The 19,457-nt window shown below is 41.9% G+C and overlaps 3 protein-coding genes across 4 annotated transcripts in view; 2 read left to right on the top strand and 1 right to left on the bottom strand.

Annotated features, from left to right (window-relative positions):
- Positions 1 to 5,406, top strand: part of osbp2b (oxysterol binding protein 2b) — a 33,411-nt gene extending 28,005 nt beyond the window's left edge. The window contains exons 8-15 of one of the 2 annotated variants that reach the window (XM_087792702.1): positions 552 to 797; positions 861 to 981; positions 1,081 to 1,184; positions 1,753 to 1,848; positions 2,836 to 3,020; positions 3,094 to 3,314; positions 3,526 to 3,543; positions 4,018 to 5,406. In XM_087792702.1, coding sequence (XP_087648828.1) covers positions 552 to 797; positions 861 to 981; positions 1,081 to 1,184; positions 1,753 to 1,848; positions 2,836 to 3,020; positions 3,094 to 3,314; positions 3,526 to 3,543; positions 4,018 to 4,160 — 1,134 coding nt within the window. In that variant the 3' untranslated portion in view covers positions 4,161 to 5,406. The remainder of the gene's footprint in view (positions 1 to 551; positions 798 to 860; positions 982 to 1,080; positions 1,185 to 1,752; positions 1,849 to 2,835; positions 3,021 to 3,093; positions 3,315 to 3,525; positions 3,544 to 4,017) is intronic. The other variant, XM_087792704.1, reaches the window with a different exon arrangement.
- Positions 5,407 to 8,579: 3,173 nt separating this feature from the next.
- Positions 8,580 to 15,866, top strand: LOC148087920 (uncharacterized). The gene is made up of 23 exons (XM_087779193.1): positions 8,580 to 8,834; positions 8,901 to 8,989; positions 9,066 to 9,114; positions 9,185 to 9,283; positions 10,353 to 10,772; positions 10,835 to 10,885; positions 10,950 to 11,051; positions 12,087 to 12,184; positions 12,250 to 12,336; positions 12,402 to 12,502; positions 12,577 to 12,688; positions 12,759 to 12,833; positions 12,936 to 13,043; positions 13,103 to 13,297; positions 13,373 to 13,435; positions 13,893 to 13,937; positions 14,001 to 14,218; positions 14,290 to 14,416; positions 14,535 to 14,618; positions 14,678 to 14,883; positions 14,948 to 14,974; positions 15,167 to 15,221; positions 15,276 to 15,866. The coding sequence occupies exons 1-23, from the start codon at positions 8,789 to 8,791 to the stop codon at positions 15,408 to 15,410; spliced, it is 2,592 nt and encodes an 863-aa protein (XP_087635319.1). The 5' UTR covers positions 8,580 to 8,788; the 3' UTR covers positions 15,411 to 15,866.
- A 627-nt stretch (positions 15,867 to 16,493) lies between these two features.
- Positions 16,494 to 19,095, bottom strand: ccdc117 (coiled-coil domain containing 117). Its single transcript, XM_087792701.1, has 6 exons — positions 18,853 to 19,095; positions 18,474 to 18,671; positions 18,360 to 18,410; positions 18,041 to 18,286; positions 17,790 to 17,930; positions 16,494 to 17,047 (listed from the first exon to the last, which is right to left on the bottom strand). Exons 2-6 carry the CDS (start codon positions 18,635 to 18,637, stop codon positions 16,816 to 16,818), a joined length of 834 nt encoding a protein of 277 aa, XP_087648827.1. The 5' UTR covers positions 18,638 to 18,671; positions 18,853 to 19,095; the 3' UTR covers positions 16,494 to 16,815.
- Positions 19,096 to 19,457: the final 362 nt, after the last annotated feature.

The raw sequence follows: 19,457 nt of genomic DNA, 5'->3' as shown, positions 1-19,457 counted from the left end.
ATTTTGTTAAGATCAATTATTTAACTGTGTTAGAAGCTCTTAAAAAACCATCGACCCCAAAATTTGGCAACAACTCAGATCTATGTAGTAGCGTAAGAAGGTAAGAAGATTTGCAAAATCTGAGAATATGTACAGTATATATATATATATATATATATGATGCCCAAACTAAATAAATAGAGAGCCTATTTTTCAATTTTAAATATAGATGTATATAAAACCCTCAAATGCAGTTTAAAAGCAGTAGATCAGACTGCAGGTTAGACTAAGAATTTATATCATTTTTTAATTTTATCATTTTTTAATTTTATTTTATACACACTTTTGAAATATAACCCATAAAAGAACTGTTGTAACAAAAGGCAAAACATAAATAGGTAAAACATGTATTGATACAGCATTTTCTTAAGCCTCCCAACATTATTTTTTGCTTAGAGTTATGGATGTTTATCTTAGATTAGCTTGTGCTGAACTAAATAGGTTTGACATGAAAACAAAGATGATTTCTTGCACGTACTGGTCGGTAATATCAGGCCCTGATGTGCCTGCAGGTGAACTTCAACGAGCCTCTGTCGATGCTGCAACGTCTGACCGAAGACCTGGAGTATCACGAGCTCCTGGACAAGGCGGCGCGCTGCGACTCCTCGCTGGAGCAGATGTGCCTGGTCGCCGCGTTCTCCGTCTCCTCCTACTCCACCACCATCCACCGCACCGCCAAGCCCTTCAACCCCCTGCTGGGCGAGACCTACGAGCTGGACCGCTTGGAGGACTTCGGCTACCGCTCGCTGTGTGAGCAGGTAACGTCCAGGATTTACATCTTAAATCATCACATCGACTCTAAGAAGCGATACAATTCCCAGGTGAGCCATCACCCTCCCGCCGCCGCACATCACGTGATTTCCCAGCGAGGCTGGACCCTCTGGCAGGAAATCACCATCGCCAGCAAGTTTCGTGGAAAATACCTCTCCATCATGCCTCTGGGTACGAAACGCTAAACATGATAATGATTTCTTAAGTCTGGCTAGACGGTGATGTTTGTTGCTACGGAAAGTAGTTCTCACTCGCCTGCTTCGTTCCCAGGTGCCATCCACCTGCAGTTCCACGCCAGTGGGAATCACTACGTGTGGAGGAAGGTCACCTCCACTGTGCACAACATCATCGTGGGCAAGCTCTGGATCGACCAGGTTTGTTCGCGTGATTTACTTTTACAGCCGAGAAGACAGAGGCTGATTCCTGCTCGCACAAGAGCGTGTAAGGATAGTGAAGCCGTCCCACGCACCTCTTAAATAATTGATCCACCATCTCTTGATATTTGTGTTGGTTTTGATCCTGACAACACACCAGACTCTACTTTCACCGAGATGACCCACTTTACATTTACATCTCAGATTCTTTTACAAAAACACTTGTCAAACTCTGACCAAGGGTCCAAATATGACCTCACTTGTGGCCTTTTTGTGGCCTTCAAAACTGTAACACTAGTTTCGTGTTAACAAAAACAGTGAATGGATGTTTGTGCTGTAAGGGGGAAAACAAAGGGTGTATTGTATGTCGGGAAGGAATAGAAGCTCTTTGTAACTCCGCGTTTTGAGCGTCAAAAGATACAATTTTTGTTGAGGCTAAATTCGATTTTTAATAACGTAGCCCAAACTTAAAATATCTGAAAGTGCATCTATATAGATTTGTTTTTCCTGGTGACCTTTCTTGTGTTCCCTGAATTTTTGACAGCATGCTTCCTCTCTATCTTTGTAGTCCGGGGACATCGAGATTGTAAATCACAGAACCAAGGAGACCTGCCAGCTCAAGTTCTCTCCCTACAGTTATTTCTCCAGGGATGTGGCGCGGAAGGTTGGAGTTTTATTTATTCTCTCAGTCCCACCTTTTAGAAATCACTGTTGCGTGATGCCTCCTCCTGCTGGACGAGATGGATACTACACTTATTTCTTGTGTTTATCTTTATAGTCTTTACATTATTCGATTAAATTCGTAATTCTGTCCGGAGCAAATGTATAACTCCTCAAATCAGTTTATGTAGCGTGTACTTGATCTTGGCATCATAGACCTTTATATTTATGGTAAAATCCATCTTTAATCTAACGTTAAACATCTGAATATGTACACAGAACTATTATAGATCATGATTTTGTTGAGGTGATTAACGTTTTTATCGTCATCATTTTGTTGTGAAATGCTCAAGATAATTTATTTAACCGCGTTAGAAGCTCTTAAAAAACCATCGACCCCAAAAACACTCAAATTTGGCAACAACTCAGATCTATGTAGAAGCGTAAGAAGGTAAGAAGATTTGCCAAATCTTAGAATATGTATATATATATATATATATATATATATATATATATATATATATATATATATATAATGCCCAAACTAAACAAATAGAGAGCCTATTTTTCAATTTTAAATATAGACGTATATAAAACCCTCAAATGCAGTTTAAAAGCAGTAGATCAGACTGCAGGTTAGACTAATAATTTATAAGTAAAATAAAAAAATGACATTAACAATGAAGTACTTTGCTAATTACTTATTATTGAGATTATTATCATTAGCAATGTAAGCACTTGTATTTAATGCTATTTGTGGCTTCATGTCCACCCATTCAAGTGATTAAAAATGTATACTTTTTTATAAAAAACAGAAACAACCTTTAATAACGTCAGCTAAATGTGATGAAAAACCCACAAGCTATCAGTGAGCCAGGAATGCAAGATAAAAAAAGAAGTATACGGTCAACATAAAAGCATGTTTGGTGCAAATAAATAACTGACCACATAAACTGTTGACACTAATAATGGTTTGTGTTCAACTGTCCAGGTGACCGGTGTGGTGGCCAACAGCGAGCGCCAGGCTCACTACATCTTGTCTGGTACGTGGGACGACAAGATAGAAAGTGCCAAGATCGTCCACAGCAGCCGCGGTGGAAGTGGATCCGAGGGGAAGCAGAAGACGGTCTATCAGACGCTCCCTCCCAAGCTGCTATGGAAGAAGTACTCTCTCCCGTGAGTCTTATTAGATCATCTACAGTTCAAAAGATCTCAGGTGAATGATAACATGTCGTCTTCTCGCCGTCAGGGACAACGCTGAGAACATGTACTTCTTCTCCGCTCTGGCTCTGACTCTGAACGAGTCGGAGGACGGAGTCGCACTGACCGACAGCCGCCTGAGACCCGATCAGAGGCTGATGGAGGAGGGACGGTGGGACGAGGCCAACTCGGAGAAACAGAGGTTAGAGGAGAAGCAGAGAGCCGTGAGGAGGAGGCGGGAAGCCGAGGCCTCGGACGCTCTGGACGACGGTACGACTTCGATGTTCTTTTCTCCAGATAAAATCCACAGTGATCAGTTTTCAGGAGCTTGTATCTCACAGTTGTGTTTCAAATGTCAGACTGGGTGCGGTTGTTTTTATACCGCTGTCATTAGCGCAGGCGTGTCTGTTTGTGTGAAGCGTAGACTGTATCTGACGTGCCCGTGACTTGTCTTTCTTTTCCTCCCTCTATTCATGGTCAGAGTGTGATTATGACTCGGGTGAGTGGGGGTTACCCTGTGCGCTTTGTTGCCCATCACCTACACACACACCTACACACACACACACACACATGTACACATACACACCATCGTTTGTGTGTCTTCTGTGTCCTGCCTCAGTTTGGAAAACTGCATGGAAGGTTCTTTCATGTAAGCTCTTCCAGGTCGATGACTCAGGAAAAAAAAAAAAAAAACTTTTTCCTGCGAACATGTCACATGTCCTTGTCGCGGCGACTCAAACAACATCTGACATGACGCATCCTGCTGTTTCCGTCCTCCATGTTGAAGCCACATCGACGAGACCCTCCGTTAGAAACAAACACAACAAAACAGACACCATCGATCCGTCTTCTGTTGACACCGCAGCCATCAACCCTCTGTTGATCGCTCAGTGAATCGTCCTACGACTGTGGCTTCTCCATCAAAACCACGTGTCAAATCCAGGTCCATTAACGCCGGTCTGTCGTCCCGCAGGTCACGAGTACGAAGGCTACCAGCCGCTGTGGTTCCACCAGAGGAGAAACTCCATCACGGGGGAGACAAACTTTGTGTATAAAGGCGGCTACTGGGAGACGAAGGAGAGACAGGACTGGGCTGTGTGCCCCGACATATTCTGACGCAGGAACTTCCACCGGAACCTACCGACCTCATCGGACTGCCGCACCTCTGTGGAGTGAATGTGAGCACTCGTGTACCTCCAAACTTCTTCCTCCAGGGTGGGTGGGACAGACGCATCCGTAGCAACTGTCGAGATGAAGATACCCATATCCTTCATAGACGATACCCACGATGCACTTTTCCTGTCTTCAGTTAGAGGTCAAATAGCTAAGGTGGCATCACAGCTGAGCACACAAACATTGTCTCTGTTTCTTCAAATTCCCTTTGCTGGTATTACATTTTTTTTTTTGTTATTCCAAATATTTCGGCCACTTGTTCTTTCGGTCGCTGTCGTTCATGAACCTCTGGGGAATGTGTGAACGTAGATCGACTAGTAAACTTGTCGAGTAGACCAGTAGACAAGAGAGCTTGGCCTTTTTGGTTTAGCTCTCTTTTGACCACCACAGATCAGTGACTAAACTCACAACCTGTGAACAAGACCCCGAGACACTTGAACTCCTCCACTTGGGGTTGGATCTCATCCCCTTCTTGTTTCCGACTGAGAACCACGGACTCTGATTTGGAAGTGCTGAGTCTCAGCCCTGCCGCTGGGAAACGAATACATTATCAAATAAAGTCTTGTCATGATGAAATAATATCAGATACATTTTTTTTAAAAAGTGTCTTATTTTAACAGCAAGAAACCTAAAAGAGAATAAATCTTTGCACCCCTAAAATAATGTTTATTGTTCGTACAACTAACACGCATTTAAACCCCCCGACAGTTTTCATCATGGTTAGCTAGCTAGATGTAGTTGAGTCAATAGGTGCTCTTAACCACACATACCGTCACCATGGTTACCATGATATCTTATCAAGAAGTTTAAAGTAGCAAAGCTCTTCCATCACTGGTTGTTAGTGATGATGACGGTGGCGTCACGGGGCTGGTTCCTGTCGCTCCACTGTGTCGTCAGCTTTATCCACCAAGGCCTTCTGAGCCCATAGTTCTCACGCGTGTCGTCATCGGTTAGCTTGCTGATCGGGGATCAGCGACTCCACCTTCCCACAGACTTTTTTTTTTGTTTGCCTTTGAACGGACTGAACAGGGAACAGAACCCTGAACTGTGCACTACAAGTTTGAGAACCCTGTTGAGTATTTCTGTTTCAAATTTAGGAATGTAGAAGTCATGGCTGGAGGTGTTTTATTTGTGTGAATATTTTGTGATAAGATATTGTAAGATAAGAAACAATAAAACTAATATAAGAGTTGTGTTTTTCTGTATACGATTACAAATCCAAACGCCTTCTTTGTCTACAGATGATATATTTTGTTTCCCGAAATGTGCGTTTGTTATTATTTTTGTACAAATATTCACACATGCTGTCACCATTTTTCCTGAGCGGGAGGTTTCATCCATGTGTCGAAGTATTTGGTTCAAAAGAAGGTGATATTCTTACATTCATCTGGTACTTAACTAAAGACTAGTTTGAGCTCAACGTTGATCAATTCAAGCCTGTTTGAGTTGCTTATAACTAATCGAAAGTGAGCTTTAAAATGTGATTCTCATGTGAGAGACCGACTCTTCTGTTTTTAACGTCGATGAACTACTGACCGTTCATGAATAATCTCATCAGTCGTGACATTTTCTCTGGTGTGGTGTGGACAAACTTGAGTACAGTAATGAAAGATCGACGCCGATCTGATCATTGTACCTTTTTATTAAGCATTTCCTGCTCAAATTGTATCAGATATTTACTTTAATACATACTTGAGATTATTTTTTATCAAGACAAATGACATTGTATTTTGAATGAAAGCTACGAATTTATCTCATTTTGTCTCTTTGAATCATGTAACCTCACTTTTTGTAGGTGGATCTACTGTGAGCGCGACTGTCGTAGCAATAACACTGCAGATGTGTCGGCCATTGTTGCGTCATTTTCTGCCTCACGAGGAAAGGGAAACACAACCAAAGTATATTTTGAAGGTTTACTGTGGATTCAACAACCTCTTTATAAATGTTATCACACACGGAGTAATATCTCTCGTCCTTCCTCTTACTTCACTGCTATGATTTGTATTTTCCTGATTTCTACCTTCTCACGTGTGCCATTATGTTCACCAATAAATATTTTTAAGAATGACGTGAGAGCTTCTGAGTGTTGAGGCAAAAAAGTGATGTTTTCTTGCCTTGTGTAAAAAAAAAGCCTCTGGACACTGGATGGGGTCAAGGATGTACTTGAACGGTCATTTCGAAATTCATCATCCAATAACATTGTCTCTTAGAATAAATAATGACTGGATTATAAGGATAAGTTAATAAACTTGTTGACAACGAGTCGTTGCCTGTTTTATTTTCTACACAATTGTTACTAATGATTTTAACTTGAACGTTCCTGACAGCGCTACTGCCCCCTGCTGTCCTAAATAGGTCATTGCTAACAGCTATATTTCGGTTTTAAAATTATATTAAAAAACACCTTTTGGTTTATTAAGAACATTGTTTTATTTAGAAAAATAAAAGTACCTCGATGTTAAATTCTTTATCCGAATTTTCACATTCCTGACTTGATCAATCTAGTCTTTAACATCTTGAAAGGTACATATCAATAATTTATATTTTAACATAGTCTAAAAATGATACAGTAAAAACCTAAAAAAAAACAAAAACATTTCTATAATCGAAAATGATGTAATTTAAATGTTGGCGCGTGAGCTGTGACCATGGAAACCTGTCAATCAATCACACTTCCGTCCGCCATGTTTGCGAAACAAAAGTTAACTTCTCTTGTTCAGGTATGTTCCGCTGCTCGGTCGTTACCAAAACAACCTTTTTTGGTAAAAATCTTAGTTTATGCAAAAGTACTTAAACACACCTTTAAGTCTGTTGTTGGAGAACCTTACGGTTTTAAAAATGTCGTCATTTCCGCTGCCTGTTAATTTGCTTTTACGTACTAAAGTTAATACTGTTAAAAAAAATACTTGTACTTTAGATTTGTTTGTGTCACGGGACTCAAATAACTAAATAATGCATTGTAAACATACTTAAATTGACTTGAGTTATTGAAATTGCATCACGAAATTCATATTAATGCATTTTTTTTTTCTGCACATCTATAACTTCACCATCAAAATATTCTACAAACATTTAAAAGGCCTCTTTGGTAAATCATACACATTCAATAAATGTAGAAACGTTTATGTCTAGATAAATACATCGGTATTTCTGCTCACCGGGGGTCGGGTCATGGGGGCAGCAGCTTCAACAGAGAGGCCTAGACTTTCCTCTACAGCAATATTATCCAGCTCTTCTCGGGGGTCCCAGGCCAGATGAAAACCTCAACAGCAAGACCTCTTTACTCCAATCCTCTCCCGGATTAAGTTGCTTCTCAACCTTTCTCTAATGGAGAGCTTAGCCATCATCTGAGAAAAGTTGTCTATTTGGTCACTACCCTCCTCCGTTCATGTACCTGTGGAGAAGATAAGGATGTATATCCACTGATATGCTTTTAGCTTAGCTCTCTTTTAAACACCACAAATCAGTGCACGTAACTATGGAAACAAATCCAACTTGCACGACCTGAGAGAAAACCACAATGGTGTCCTTGCCAGGAAGGCGACCAGGCGTGATCCTCGTATAGTTGAAACAAACCCTTCACAAAGGGGAACCACAACCCCTGTCTGCCATTCCAGAGGTACTGCCCCTGATGTCCATGTGATGACGGAGAGAGCCCCAGCAACATCAAGGACCTTTTGGGTACTCCCGGCGGATCTCATCCACCACCGGATCATCTGCCAGTTGAGGAGCTTTTTTTTAAGAATCTCTTTGGCAACCTCGACCCTAGAGATAGAGAAGCCAACGTCGGAGTGCCTTGACCGTTCTTCCTCCAATGGTAGGATTGAGGAAGTCTTTGACCAATCATTCCCTGGAGATAAGGTCAGCAGCTCGCTGTCATCACTATACACAATGATAACAGTGCACTGCGTCCCCTTTCATGAGAGGTCTGATGGTATTCCAAAACCTCTTCAAGGCTGTACTGACATCACTCTTCATGGCCTCACCAAACTTCTGTCACACCAGGTTTTTGCCACAACTTCTGCCGAAGCACGCGTGACCAGCTGGTATCTGTTATCTGTCGCCTCAAGAGTCCCACTGCCCGATATGCTTCTTTCTTTATCTTGAAGGCACCAGTCCCCACTGTGGTCCACCCGAGGGTCCTTGAACCTGGCACCTTACGGTCACAGATCGATGATGTGTAGTTGAAACATAGTTTAAAATATTTGTAATTAACCTATAAGAAAGACAAATTGTTCCCTCATTGATAACTTTGCTCTCATAACGTCCGCTAATGTACATTTTCTGGATGAGACTGGATTAAAAAAAGACAATAGTCACAGTTACTGCCCCTCACTGTCCATACACCATTTAGTTTTGTGTCTTCATCTTGTACTTGGTGTTCACTTTGAGAGACAAATGGACGCAGGAATGTATTGTCTGTGCAGTGAAAAGAAGTTAGTTTAGCTGGCAAACAAGCTTAATGGAGGAGGTTGTCTTGACGACCGAGCAACACAAACCCCAGCTCTCCGGTCTGGTCGCTCCACGTCTGCACTTGACGGACACTGATGAGTTGTTTGAAGGAGCAGGAGATGGACAACGAGAGACACCACAGGAACATGGAGGACAAACAAACAGGTTTAATCATGTGTTTGGATCACAAGTTGTGTCATGTTGATATCGCAACTGTGTTTTTTCTTCTAGATGGAGCTGAAATGAAGGGTCACCTGATCAAGACTGACCACTGCGATCTACTGCTCGATGCCATGGACGCTCACCTCCAACAACTACAGGTAGAAGATCTCTTTTGATGAGTACTTTTTAGAAAATAACCATAATTAAGTGATTTTATTTTTGTTTTCGTTGAAGATAAATCATCATACGGACAGTTCTGGAGGAAGAAGCAGTGGAGTGTCGGGTATTTGAATGATGATGGTCGTCAACACATCAGTCGTCAGGATCTTTTCATTCTCAATCTGTTCTTGCAGAACCTTTCAAATGGACCAAATCTAGCAGTAAAGACACAGGATTTGAAAGTATGTCTCAGATCATCAACTCTCCCATTTCATGTCTGGAACATACCTCAGGTAAAAGTCGTCTCAATAAAATGTCAATAAATTTCCTGTTCTTATTAAACACATTCTTCTTTCTCTTCATCTTATTTACACCATCATCATTTTCCTTCTTTTCTTCTTATGTACCTTTTGTCTCCTTTTTTCCCCCTTATCTCTTCTCCTCTTCTTGTTTATAACATTCCCTTTCTTCCTCTTTTTTTCATCTTCTTTTTTCTCTTTATGTTAAATTTCTTTCTTGTTTCTCACTTCCTTGTTTTATCATCTTCCTTTTCACATTGTCTTCTTTGTCCTTCTTTTCTTTTTTTCCCCACTTATCTTCCTCTTCTTGTTAATAACGTTCCTTTTCTTCCTCTTCTTCATTCACTTCATGTTCTATTTCTTCCTTTCCTTCCTCATTTGAATCATTTTCTTTTTCATGTTATTTCTTAATCTTTATCTAATTTCCCCCTCTTCTTTTTCCTTCTTTGCTTCTTCTTTATCTTTGTCTTCTCCTTTTTTTTTCGTTATCTTCCACTTCTTATCAGTGACGTTACTTACTTTTCATCCTCTTTTTTACTTCTTCTTTCTTTTCATGTTCTTTTTATTCCTCCCGTCCCTCCTCTTTTTAATGATCTCCCTTTTCGTCTTCTTTTTCTTCCTTTTCCTCTACTTTCCCCATCTCCTATTTTTGTTGATCTTTTTCTTTCTCTCTTTCCTATTCTCCTTCCACTTCTTCTTCCTTTCATTTTTCCTCTTCTGCTTTTTACATCTTTTTTCTTTTGTACGCACCCTTTACCCGCATGGAAGATGATCATTTTAGAGGAAGTCTAAAAGTCCATCATGAAGTTCTAATTTAAAAGAAAAACATCTGCTTCATAGCCATCTGTATAGATCTAAAAAATATAATTTTGTTCATCGATCAGTGAAGAATTCATTAATAAGAAAAGATTAAGAAAATGATTTACTTTGATAAGTCAAATCACAGCCACAGAGACCAGAGGTTTGTAGTGAAAGCAGCTGAGAAATGTCACTTCTGTGTAAGCAGGGTTCAGAAAAACGAGAGGATGGTAAATATCAGTATCTTTCATCTCTTTCCTCCCAGAGGATCCTGTCACGCAGCAAAACAGTAAATGGAAATCAGGCATCAAAGTGGAAAGACAGTGCCACAGGGAGCAGGTCATGTGGAGGCTCGGGAGACTTCTTGGAGACACGTGTAGAGAAGATAGGACGGCAGCAGAAGAACCTCCTCTTCCTTCAGACAGCATCTGCACGGAGGACTTTGTCCGATGCTTCAGGGAGGAGATGGTTGAATCTTTGCCCGACACCAGTGAACGTGACACGGCCACTGATACAGAGACTGAATGGAACGACTACCAAGGGTCTAATAAAAATAACGGTAAAGTCTCAGTGAGTCCAAAACTGTCCCACTTCAGGACAAGAGATGCATCGAAGGCATGTCAGTCCGACAGCTCAGCAGGTCCTGGTCAACCGTACAAAACCTCTCAGACAGCAGGGGGCAGCAGTGAGTTGTTTCAACATATAACTAAACAATGAGTGAATGAGTGAAACATCTGTTTGTTTCAGATCATGAAGATGCAAACGAAAAGAATTTAAACAAATTTAAGTTTTTATCAGGTACAGAAAGTGATTGTCCTCAGATCTGAGATCAGAATGATGGAAATTATTTTTGTGTTGCCAGGTATTCCTTTGGGAAGTTTTGACTTGATGTCCGTTGATAGTGACTTGGAATCCGTTTGTACAGAGCAAGACAGGAATTATATCCACTTGAAAAGAGAGAAGAGTAAGTTTGATTCTCTTTGAAGAGTTAAAACACAAGATTCTTACGCTAACATTTCTTAATTGTATGTTAAAGTTTACTTTAACTTACTTTAAGCCAGAAAAACTGAACTGATGATTTTTTTTTTAATCTCTAAAGTGAGAAGATACACCAATGGAAACCTCCCTAACACCAGCACACCGCTCTGTAAGGACCAACATAGAAGAAATGTCTCCTCCAGGTTTGTGTCCTTCATGATGTCACACCATTATTATCGATTCTTTCAGTCCAATCTCCTAAACTGTAACTACAGGATCTACTCGAAACACGGACGGTCATGTATAGAACCAAAAATAGATTTTTAATATAAACTGAAGAACGAATGTGTCAAACTCATTGTATGTGTTCTGTCGGACAGTTGTGTCAAACATCAAAGTAGATTATTGTTCGCGTTGATATGTTGAACTACAACCATGTCAGTGTTAATCATAAGATAAGAGGCAAAGATGATGAATTAATGATACCTTACATTAAAACAAGTACAATTGAAATTTGTTCAGTGAAAAACACTGAGGAAATTAAGATAAATTGAGCCTCAAATAGGGCAGTCACGCAGTCTGCCTCACAGCAAGAAGGTTGCTGGTTCCCATCCAGTTTTAAGAGGCAACTTGTCAACTTTCTATGTCTGTACAGTATGTTCTGTCTGTGTTCGCGTGGTTTTACTCCCGGCACTCCTGGTTTCCTCCCACATGTTGATTCAGAACTCTGAATTATCCATAGGCGTCAATGTGTGACTCGTGTTAGAAAATTAATGAATGAGACTCAAAGAATGAAAAGACAAAATAGTCCTGATTTGGTTAATATATCGTATCATATCAGTTTTTTTGTCAATTGATTAAAATTCACATGTACAGGACATAGAAAGGAATCAAGATTATGTTTCTTACTATTCCGTGTGTCCCAAGATAAGTCTGTGTGAGGTAACATCTGATGGACATAGAAAAAGAGGGAACTCAAGTTTAAGTTTTCATTCCTCTAGGTTGGTGTGTTCCGTGGAAGATCCAGACGAGGTCGTGGTCACCAGCAGCAGGAGAACACAGCCTGTGGACGCTCTTGACAGAGCAAAACTGAAAGATTGTCTCTCCACGCTGAGACAGGTGCTGGACATTTATAGTCAGCCAGACTTGGTCTGTGACGTCACTCGTGTTGTTGTTTCATTCAGAGACGCGACAAAGAGCAAGAGACGCAGAAAAGGCGGCACGTGGTCCAAGTGGATCCCACCCTCACGGAACTTCAACTGAGAAGAAAAGTACATTTTCCCTCACGATTTTAAAGACGTTCTGCTCAAGTTTGATCTCCCAGCATGCTTTGCAGGATCTGGAATGGCTGGCAGCAGAAACGGCACTGATGGAAAGAGAGAAGAGAGATTTGGAGTCGAGCGTGAGGGACGGGAAGGCCGAGAGGGTCGCGCTCAGGTGAGGGATCAGGTGAGGGGTCAAGGCTTGACCGAGGGTCAAAACAACACTTTGTTGTTTCACACTTTCTGCAGCGGTGAGTTGCAGAGACTTCAGAGAGAACGGGAGATGCGTCAGCAGGAGCTCGGACGTCTGGAAGAAGAAGTATCCACTCGCAGAAGAGAGAGAGAGGATGAGCAACGTCGTGTAAGAAATCACGAACGATTCCAAGTTCGTTTTACAAGTTTATTCATGTTGTTTTTCTGCTCGTTCACAGACCTGTGAGGTTGTTTCTGTGCCGGAGAAGGCAGAGCAGCGTCGTGCACGAGAGAAGCTGGAGTCCATGCAGAAGGTTCTCATCATCTCTTCATTCTTATCTTCATCATTAACATGCTGAGATTCCTCTGGATGTTGATGATAGATTTGGAATAAGGTATTTTTGATTTGGGAGCAGATGTTGCGGGAGACCTGCGGGGAGCTTCAGAGGCTCACGCAGGTGGTGGGCTCAGCGAGTGGCAGATGTTCATGTGTGCAGGAGACACTGAGGCAGGAGCAGACCGAGGTGAGATCATCATACTCGTCAGTCACATGATCGAATGAATCAACCGGGTCTCCATGCAGGGTCAAGAGTGTCGGGCGTGTGAGCTGCAGGGTGAACTGGGCCAGTGCAGGACCAGAGTGGAAACTCTGGAGAAGATGTTAAAGCAGAGAGATCTGCAGCTGTCTGAGTTGCAGGAACAGCATAAACTCCTGCTGGCTGAGAGGAATGACCTGAAGGGGGCGCTGCAGAACCTGGAGAAGCAGCTGTCGGAGTCTGTGAGCAAAAGTGGAGCATAAAATAAATATAGTTTCTTGATGTGATGAGAAATAATATTGTATTATCTGCTTCAGGCGGCAACGACGGATCGACATATGAGGGAGTTAGTGTTTAACCATGAGCAGCAGATAAAAAAGGTAATAATTATTAACTAGTTCAATTAGACAATTGGAATTAATGAATTTGTTACTTTTTTATTTAATCAAGGAAGTCCAGAAAAGGGTAATGAATCCAGGTTTTTGTAAAGATTAGTTTAAAAGTTTAGATTCATAGTTCTTATTTTGTAATTTCCAACACTTACAGTTGTAAACCTTTTATTTTGACAAATTTTCACATTTTTTGAGATCTCATGGAATGAATCGGACACAAAAATGAGAAAACATTTGTAATGTTTCTCAAACAGTTTCATGCCTTTTTTTCTGTTATTTTCAACACCGTCAATTAAGTTTAGAACCTTTTATCTTGACTCATTTTCAATGTTTTGAGATCTTGTGAAATGGACCAGACACATGAAATAAAATGAGTAGAAACTTGAATAGGTTCTATTGTTGAAGTTGGGGACAGAATAAAGCTGTAACTGTCTGAACCTTGCAGCTGACGGATGAATCTATAGGGCAGAAGGAGGAAGCAGACGAAGAGGTAACATTATAATCTTACAGACTGATTGTCTGGAACAAACGAGCTTATGTTCTGGTGCTGCAGAACCAGCCTGAGAAAAGTGCTCACTTCACCATGAGGGAAGTGGATCTGCTGAGGAAGATGCTGCAGCAGAAGAAGAGCAGCCACGATGAAGCTGCAGAAGAGAAGAAGAAGAAGAATCTCCGGAGCTTGACTCTGGAGCTGGACTCGGAGTGTCGGCATCTGCGTCTTCTTCTAGCGGAGCCGAGCGACAGACAACAATCTGCCATGTTACCAAACAGGTGACAATTTTCTGTCTCAGAGTTTCTTCTGCTTGGATTCAACTGAAAAAGAAACATTCTTTGATTTGCAGTGCCACTGTAGAAGAGGCGCTGACACACCTGAGAGAGGTCAGAAGTCAACTGCAGCACCTGGTGAAACATCTGAACCAGGAAGTTGATTCTCAGAAACACACCGTTGAGCAGCTAAGAAAAGAAAAGGTTAACATTTTCATTTATTCCATAATACATTTCTTGTCAACATGTGTTTGCATGACTATAAAATATGGTTGTTACTACTCATATCTGGCTCCTTTATCTGGGTTTTGATCTGTAACAGGAAGTGGAGCTCGTATCTCAGAGGCAGCAGCTATTGAAGGAGAGAAAACAAGCTTTGGAGGCTCTTAAAAAACGACTTATCCAGGTGAAGAAACGTTCGCTCAAGAGATGATTCATCAAGTCTCTAAATGTTCCTTCATTCAGGAGCACATCCAGGAGCTGAGTCACCTGCGTGGCTCTCACGTGTGTCAGGGAGAAGAGAGAGGGATGTTGGGTTCTCTGCGTGGACAGCTGAAGGTCAAGGATGCAGAGCTGCAGGAGGTCCAGAGAAGGATGGATCAGTGGAAGGAGCAGACGGCGGCCACGCTGGCGTGCAAGTTTGAAGAGGAGCTGACGTCCGAGCTGGAGAGGTAGCAGCTAAACTGAAAATGTCTTCTTGTCGTCTCATCTTTGGAACGTTTTCTCTTCACACAGATGCAGGATGAAGTTGTTGCGGTGCAGGTAGATGATTTGAGAGTAAAACATTAACTGCATAACAACTAAAAAAGTCATAGATGTAGAGCCTCAGACTTCCTTTTCTGAAGAAACCCCTCTGTAGTGAACCATAATCTCTCCAGCGTGCTTGGATCTGCCCCAAAACCTCCTCCTGAACACCATCACCTTAGACGCTGACCTTCATATGTTTTCATCCAGGAGCTCCAAACCTGGGGAGGAGAGGCAGAGACTGGAGAAGCTGATGAGTGAAAAGGTACTTTCATGGAGAGAAGATTAATGAGGAGTCAGTAACTCCGTTTCTCCTCAGACCTCCGCCTGCCAACACTCTCTGTGTGACGCTGAAAGCTGCTCAGATCTGGCCTCTTTGAGACTTCTGCGTCACCTCCAGACCAGGGTCAAGCAGCTCCGTGTCCACAAGCAGAACAGTGCAGGTCCCCTTTAAACACACCAGTGTAAAGTCTGTGAGTCACTGTTGTCCGCCCCTGATGGAAACTAGAAATAGCGCTCAGAGAGCGCAGACCTCATTTGTACGTATATTTAGATTTGTTTTATTATATAAATGAAACTCAACACCTTTTTAGCATTTGAATATACCATGACCTCTGTGTTTCTCCTCCTTTATCAAACACTCACCAAGTAAATTCCTTTACTTCAACATCAGTTTTGCTAGTATTTGACGTCTCTGTATCGCGTCAATAAAATGTTTCATCTTTATAGGTCGCTATGTAAACATGTTACTACTTTAAACATCCGGCGGGCCACATAAAAGTACTTGGCGGGCCAGATTTGGTCCCAGTTTGACACGTTTGTCGTGAAGGATCTAGTGCTGACACGCACCACAGGAGAGAGACCTCTTAAAGAAATTGATGAGGTCCAAGGTAGACTTTTTTTTTTTTTACGACCCATGAAATGTGTAGATTCTTCAACTCTTCATCAGATCAAATAAATGTAAAAGAAAATCATGCCATTTGACTGACTTTCTGGAGATGTTTTCACAGTGATGTATATGATCAGATCAATTGATTTAAAGAGATGTTCCACGTCTTTGCTATTGGAAAGCTATTAAAAGTACAGTGTTGTTAAATGTAAATCTTTCTTTTGACTGTGCAGGTTAATCATTGACGTTAGAGGTCGTAGGTTAACCAGCCGGTCACACTGACATTAGACAGGCAGGTTCATCAAGTACCAAAGTATTTTACAACTTCAGAGGTTTCGTTGAACTGTGAGTCATAACGATGCTTTTATCATGTGATGAGTTGCGAACACACTCGTAAAGAAGACTCGTCTTGTGAAAAGATTAGGTCTTTGAAATGTCTAACCCGGTCGGTGATCAGCATTAAACTTTTACATAATCATATAAACCCACTTGGTGAGATGGTTTAATATCAAATAAGTGTCTTTGGAAGAACGATGATGATCCTTTGAAACTCATCCCGGGATCATAAAGTATTCATTTCACTTCATGCTGCTCGAGTCGAGGAGGGGCTCAGCAAAGTACCACGAATAAGATCCACTTAACAATCAATCATTTCAAGTATTTTATTGTGTGCAATATAAAAATGGCATAGCAAACAATGTACAAGTTGATTGGCAAAGCAACACTGTGGGCGTAAATACATTCAAATGGAACCTGTTGAACATGAAACAGAGTAAAAGAACACCTTTTTTACGGCAGCTGAAGTATTAGAGTAGTCAATACTTGGGGTGATTACACAGCAAGGTTACACGGGTGTAAGCATTGGAACTTGACAGTTATGGTTTTGATTGTTACCATGATTAGATATGTGGACTATCCAAGGGGAAGGAAAACAAAGTGCCAAATACAGTCACAGCATTTCTTGAGAGCGTTACATTTCCATGTCCTCCTCGCCAGAGTTCTGCGCCACTGGGAAGCTGTACACAGGCGGGTCTGCAGGGGGCGCTGTTGGCTCTGCGGGACTGTGGGGATTCGGGGACGAACATGGCGTGGGGGTCTGTCGGAATATTTGTTTTCTGTGCCTCTGTAGGGAACCCTTGAGCTTCCGACAGAAAGGGTCCTCGGGTGGTCGCCATAACACCAGCTCCATACAGGAATGACTCCTGAACATCAGAGGGTAGAAATGTTTCAGCACCACTTCTTAAGATAACGTTACTCAACCTTTAAATACCATTAAACTTGTGGATTAACTACTGATAAAATATCTTTGTATTACATTTTCTTCTGGTCAAACAATGTAAAAATGTGTATTTAACCCAAACTAGAGAAGCACTAAGACGGTGCGTTCCTCTGCCAAGGGCCTCATTTTATAAAACACAAACCCCAGTTAAATTAATTTACATTAGTAAGTTATCTTCCAGCTGCAGGACTTAAAACTTGATTTGTTGCGTTAGCTTAGCTTATCTCTATCCACTTCGGAGTTAGCTTGTTGCTAACAAATCCTCTCAAAATTCAGTATAACTGTTTAAAAAAATGATTGAATGATTGTATGATTGCCACTTGTTTTCTTCTGATGGAGACGATGACTATAATTACATTTTCTCTCACATTTTTGTGCAAATACTTTCTAAGCAATAAAGTCTATTACACAGTTATTACATAGCAATAGTGTTTAGCAATTTGGCTGGAAATTATATAATCTGTAAGTATCTTAAACTATTGTAACTACGAGCCATTTTTGGCACGAGGATTTTATTCTGCGACCAACCACTAGGTGTAAAATATCAATGGGATATGATGGTTGCATGTGTGTGTGGGTGGAGTCATGGGTCAGACCTACAGACAATTGAACATATTTTTCCACACAATTGTTTGCGATCACAGACATAGATTGTAAACACATACACGGATTGTGCTACGGTGTGCGGGAGGATGTCGCCGATGCCGCGCTGCAGACCCTCCTTCAAACTGTCGGAGAGGACCAGCACGGGCCGCCTCGGCTCCACATCCAGATCTTCATCGTCTTCGTCGTCCTCCAGCGTGATCCTACGACACAACCACACACTTCACTGCACAGGTATGTGACGATGCCGTGTGATCCTGGCTTTATACTTTCAAATTCTATGAAACACCTTCTCAAACGATCTGATTCGTACCTGCTCTCTATCTCCCTAAGCTTCCTCTGAGCGGCCTCTATCTCCATGCAGGAGTTCTCGGGTTCCGGTCGAGGAGGCGGGACACAACGAAGCAGTGAGTCCTGCGGTGTTACGAGACTAACGCTCTGAGTCGACATGGGCGAGCAGGTGTTTCCGGTCGTCCAGTTAGAACGTGCGTCGTTGCCATTGGACGCGTGCGAAGCCTCCGTCTCCACCATTAATCTCCTCTTCTTGGCCAGACAGCCTCTGTGGAGACGAGAGAGAGGACATCACTGGAACATTCTGTCGCGACGACAAACATCATCATCCTCTCACGTACTCGTCTTCATCTCTCCTCCTGTGCTTCCTGAGACAGCGAGCATCCCAGCTGCTGCGAAAACAAGAACACAAGTCGGTCATCTTGGACTTCTATTTCTCAACACTATTAACTCACTTGCTGGACAGGGGGGCTCGCTGCAGGTGCTGTGGCGCTCTTGGGGGTCCCAGGTCAAGCTCCGGAAGGCTTGTGTGGCTCGAGAATGAATACATGGCTGGTAAAGAAGCCATCTCGTCGCTTGTCGGTGCTGGTATGGAATGATGAATAGCTTTCCTGTCCATGTATTCACCAGACAGAACGCATCGAATGTGAGATCTGGAGGATCAGAGATAAAAAAAATTAATAAAAATGTAATGCAACTTAAATAATGACTTGTTTACATTCAAGCTTAGCTAGCTAAGTGGAGCTAGCTAGCAGTGGAGTGTAAACCAGTGTTAATAATAACCATGACATGACAGTCAACAATGATCCGAACACAACAGAGACACAAACCCACCCGAGGCGCAGCTGTCTGTTGTCAGTCCGCCGCTGCTAGCTCCTTACCCGGGCGTTTAAAGACACAAATAGTCGCTCTCGAACCACCCGCCGGTGGATGTTTAAATGCTATAAACAAGTGCAGAATGAAGGGTTTTTGTCACGGTGTGCGTGAAAGCTAAATATGGGTCACACCCCCTCACCCCCCAAATAAAGTGAGACGCTCTGGAGGAGTCGACTCAGTTCTAGAAACTCTTCCTCTGCGCGCGGTGCATTGTGGGAGTTGGAGTCCCGGCGGAGATAAAACGGTCGAGAAGATTCTTCTTCTTCTTTGGTAAACCAATTTAAAAGGACGTTTTTATATTTATCAATATTAAATACAAGACGCAAATATAACATATGTGTAAGATTACATTTAATTGCAAAATGGCGTTAAGTTTGTTTTTAATTATATTAAAAGACGCGTTATTATCATTTTGAAGTCGCAAGTTGTCTTTGGCACGTTTTGTCAAAAACGGGTTGAACTTTGAACCACATTTTAAAAGTTTAATCAGTGACGTTCAGTGCGTGTTTCCAAAGAGTACATGTTTGACAAGATGCTTCCCCTGCCTCGACGCTCACTGATCG

The sequence above is a fragment of the Callionymus lyra genome, chromosome 1 (assembly GCF_982586985.1).
Source record: "Callionymus lyra chromosome 1, fCalLyr1.hap1.1, whole genome shotgun sequence".
NCBI classification, from domain to species: Eukaryota; Metazoa; Chordata; class Actinopteri; order Syngnathiformes; family Callionymidae; genus Callionymus; species Callionymus lyra.
Note: the sequence above shows the minus strand (reverse complement) of the source record. Positions and strands in the feature narration are given on the sequence as shown.

Coding starts and splice junctions, on each gene's coding strand:
- LOC148087920 (XM_087779193.1), top strand. CDS start 8,789: ATGGACAACGAGAGACACCACAGGAACATGGAGGACAAACAAACAG. Junction 12,834..12,935: donor AGCTGGAGTCCATGCAGAAG/GTTCTCATCATC, acceptor ATTTGGGAGCAG/ATGTTGCGGGAGACCTGCGG. Junction 13,938..14,000: donor AGGAGGAAGCAGACGAAGAG/GTAACATTATAA, acceptor CTGGTGCTGCAG/AACCAGCCTGAGAAAAGTGC.
- ccdc117 (XM_087792701.1), bottom strand. CDS start 18,637: ATGGACAGGAAAGCTATTCATCATTCCATACCAGCACCGACAAGCGAC. Junction 18,411..18,473: donor CGAGCCCCCCTGTCCAGCAA/GTGAGTTAATAG, acceptor TTGTTTTCGCAG/CAGCTGGGATGCTCGCTGTC. Junction 17,048..17,789: donor CACACCGTAGCACAATCCGT/GTATGTGTTTAC, acceptor TCTGATGTTCAG/GAGTCATTCCTGTATGGAGC.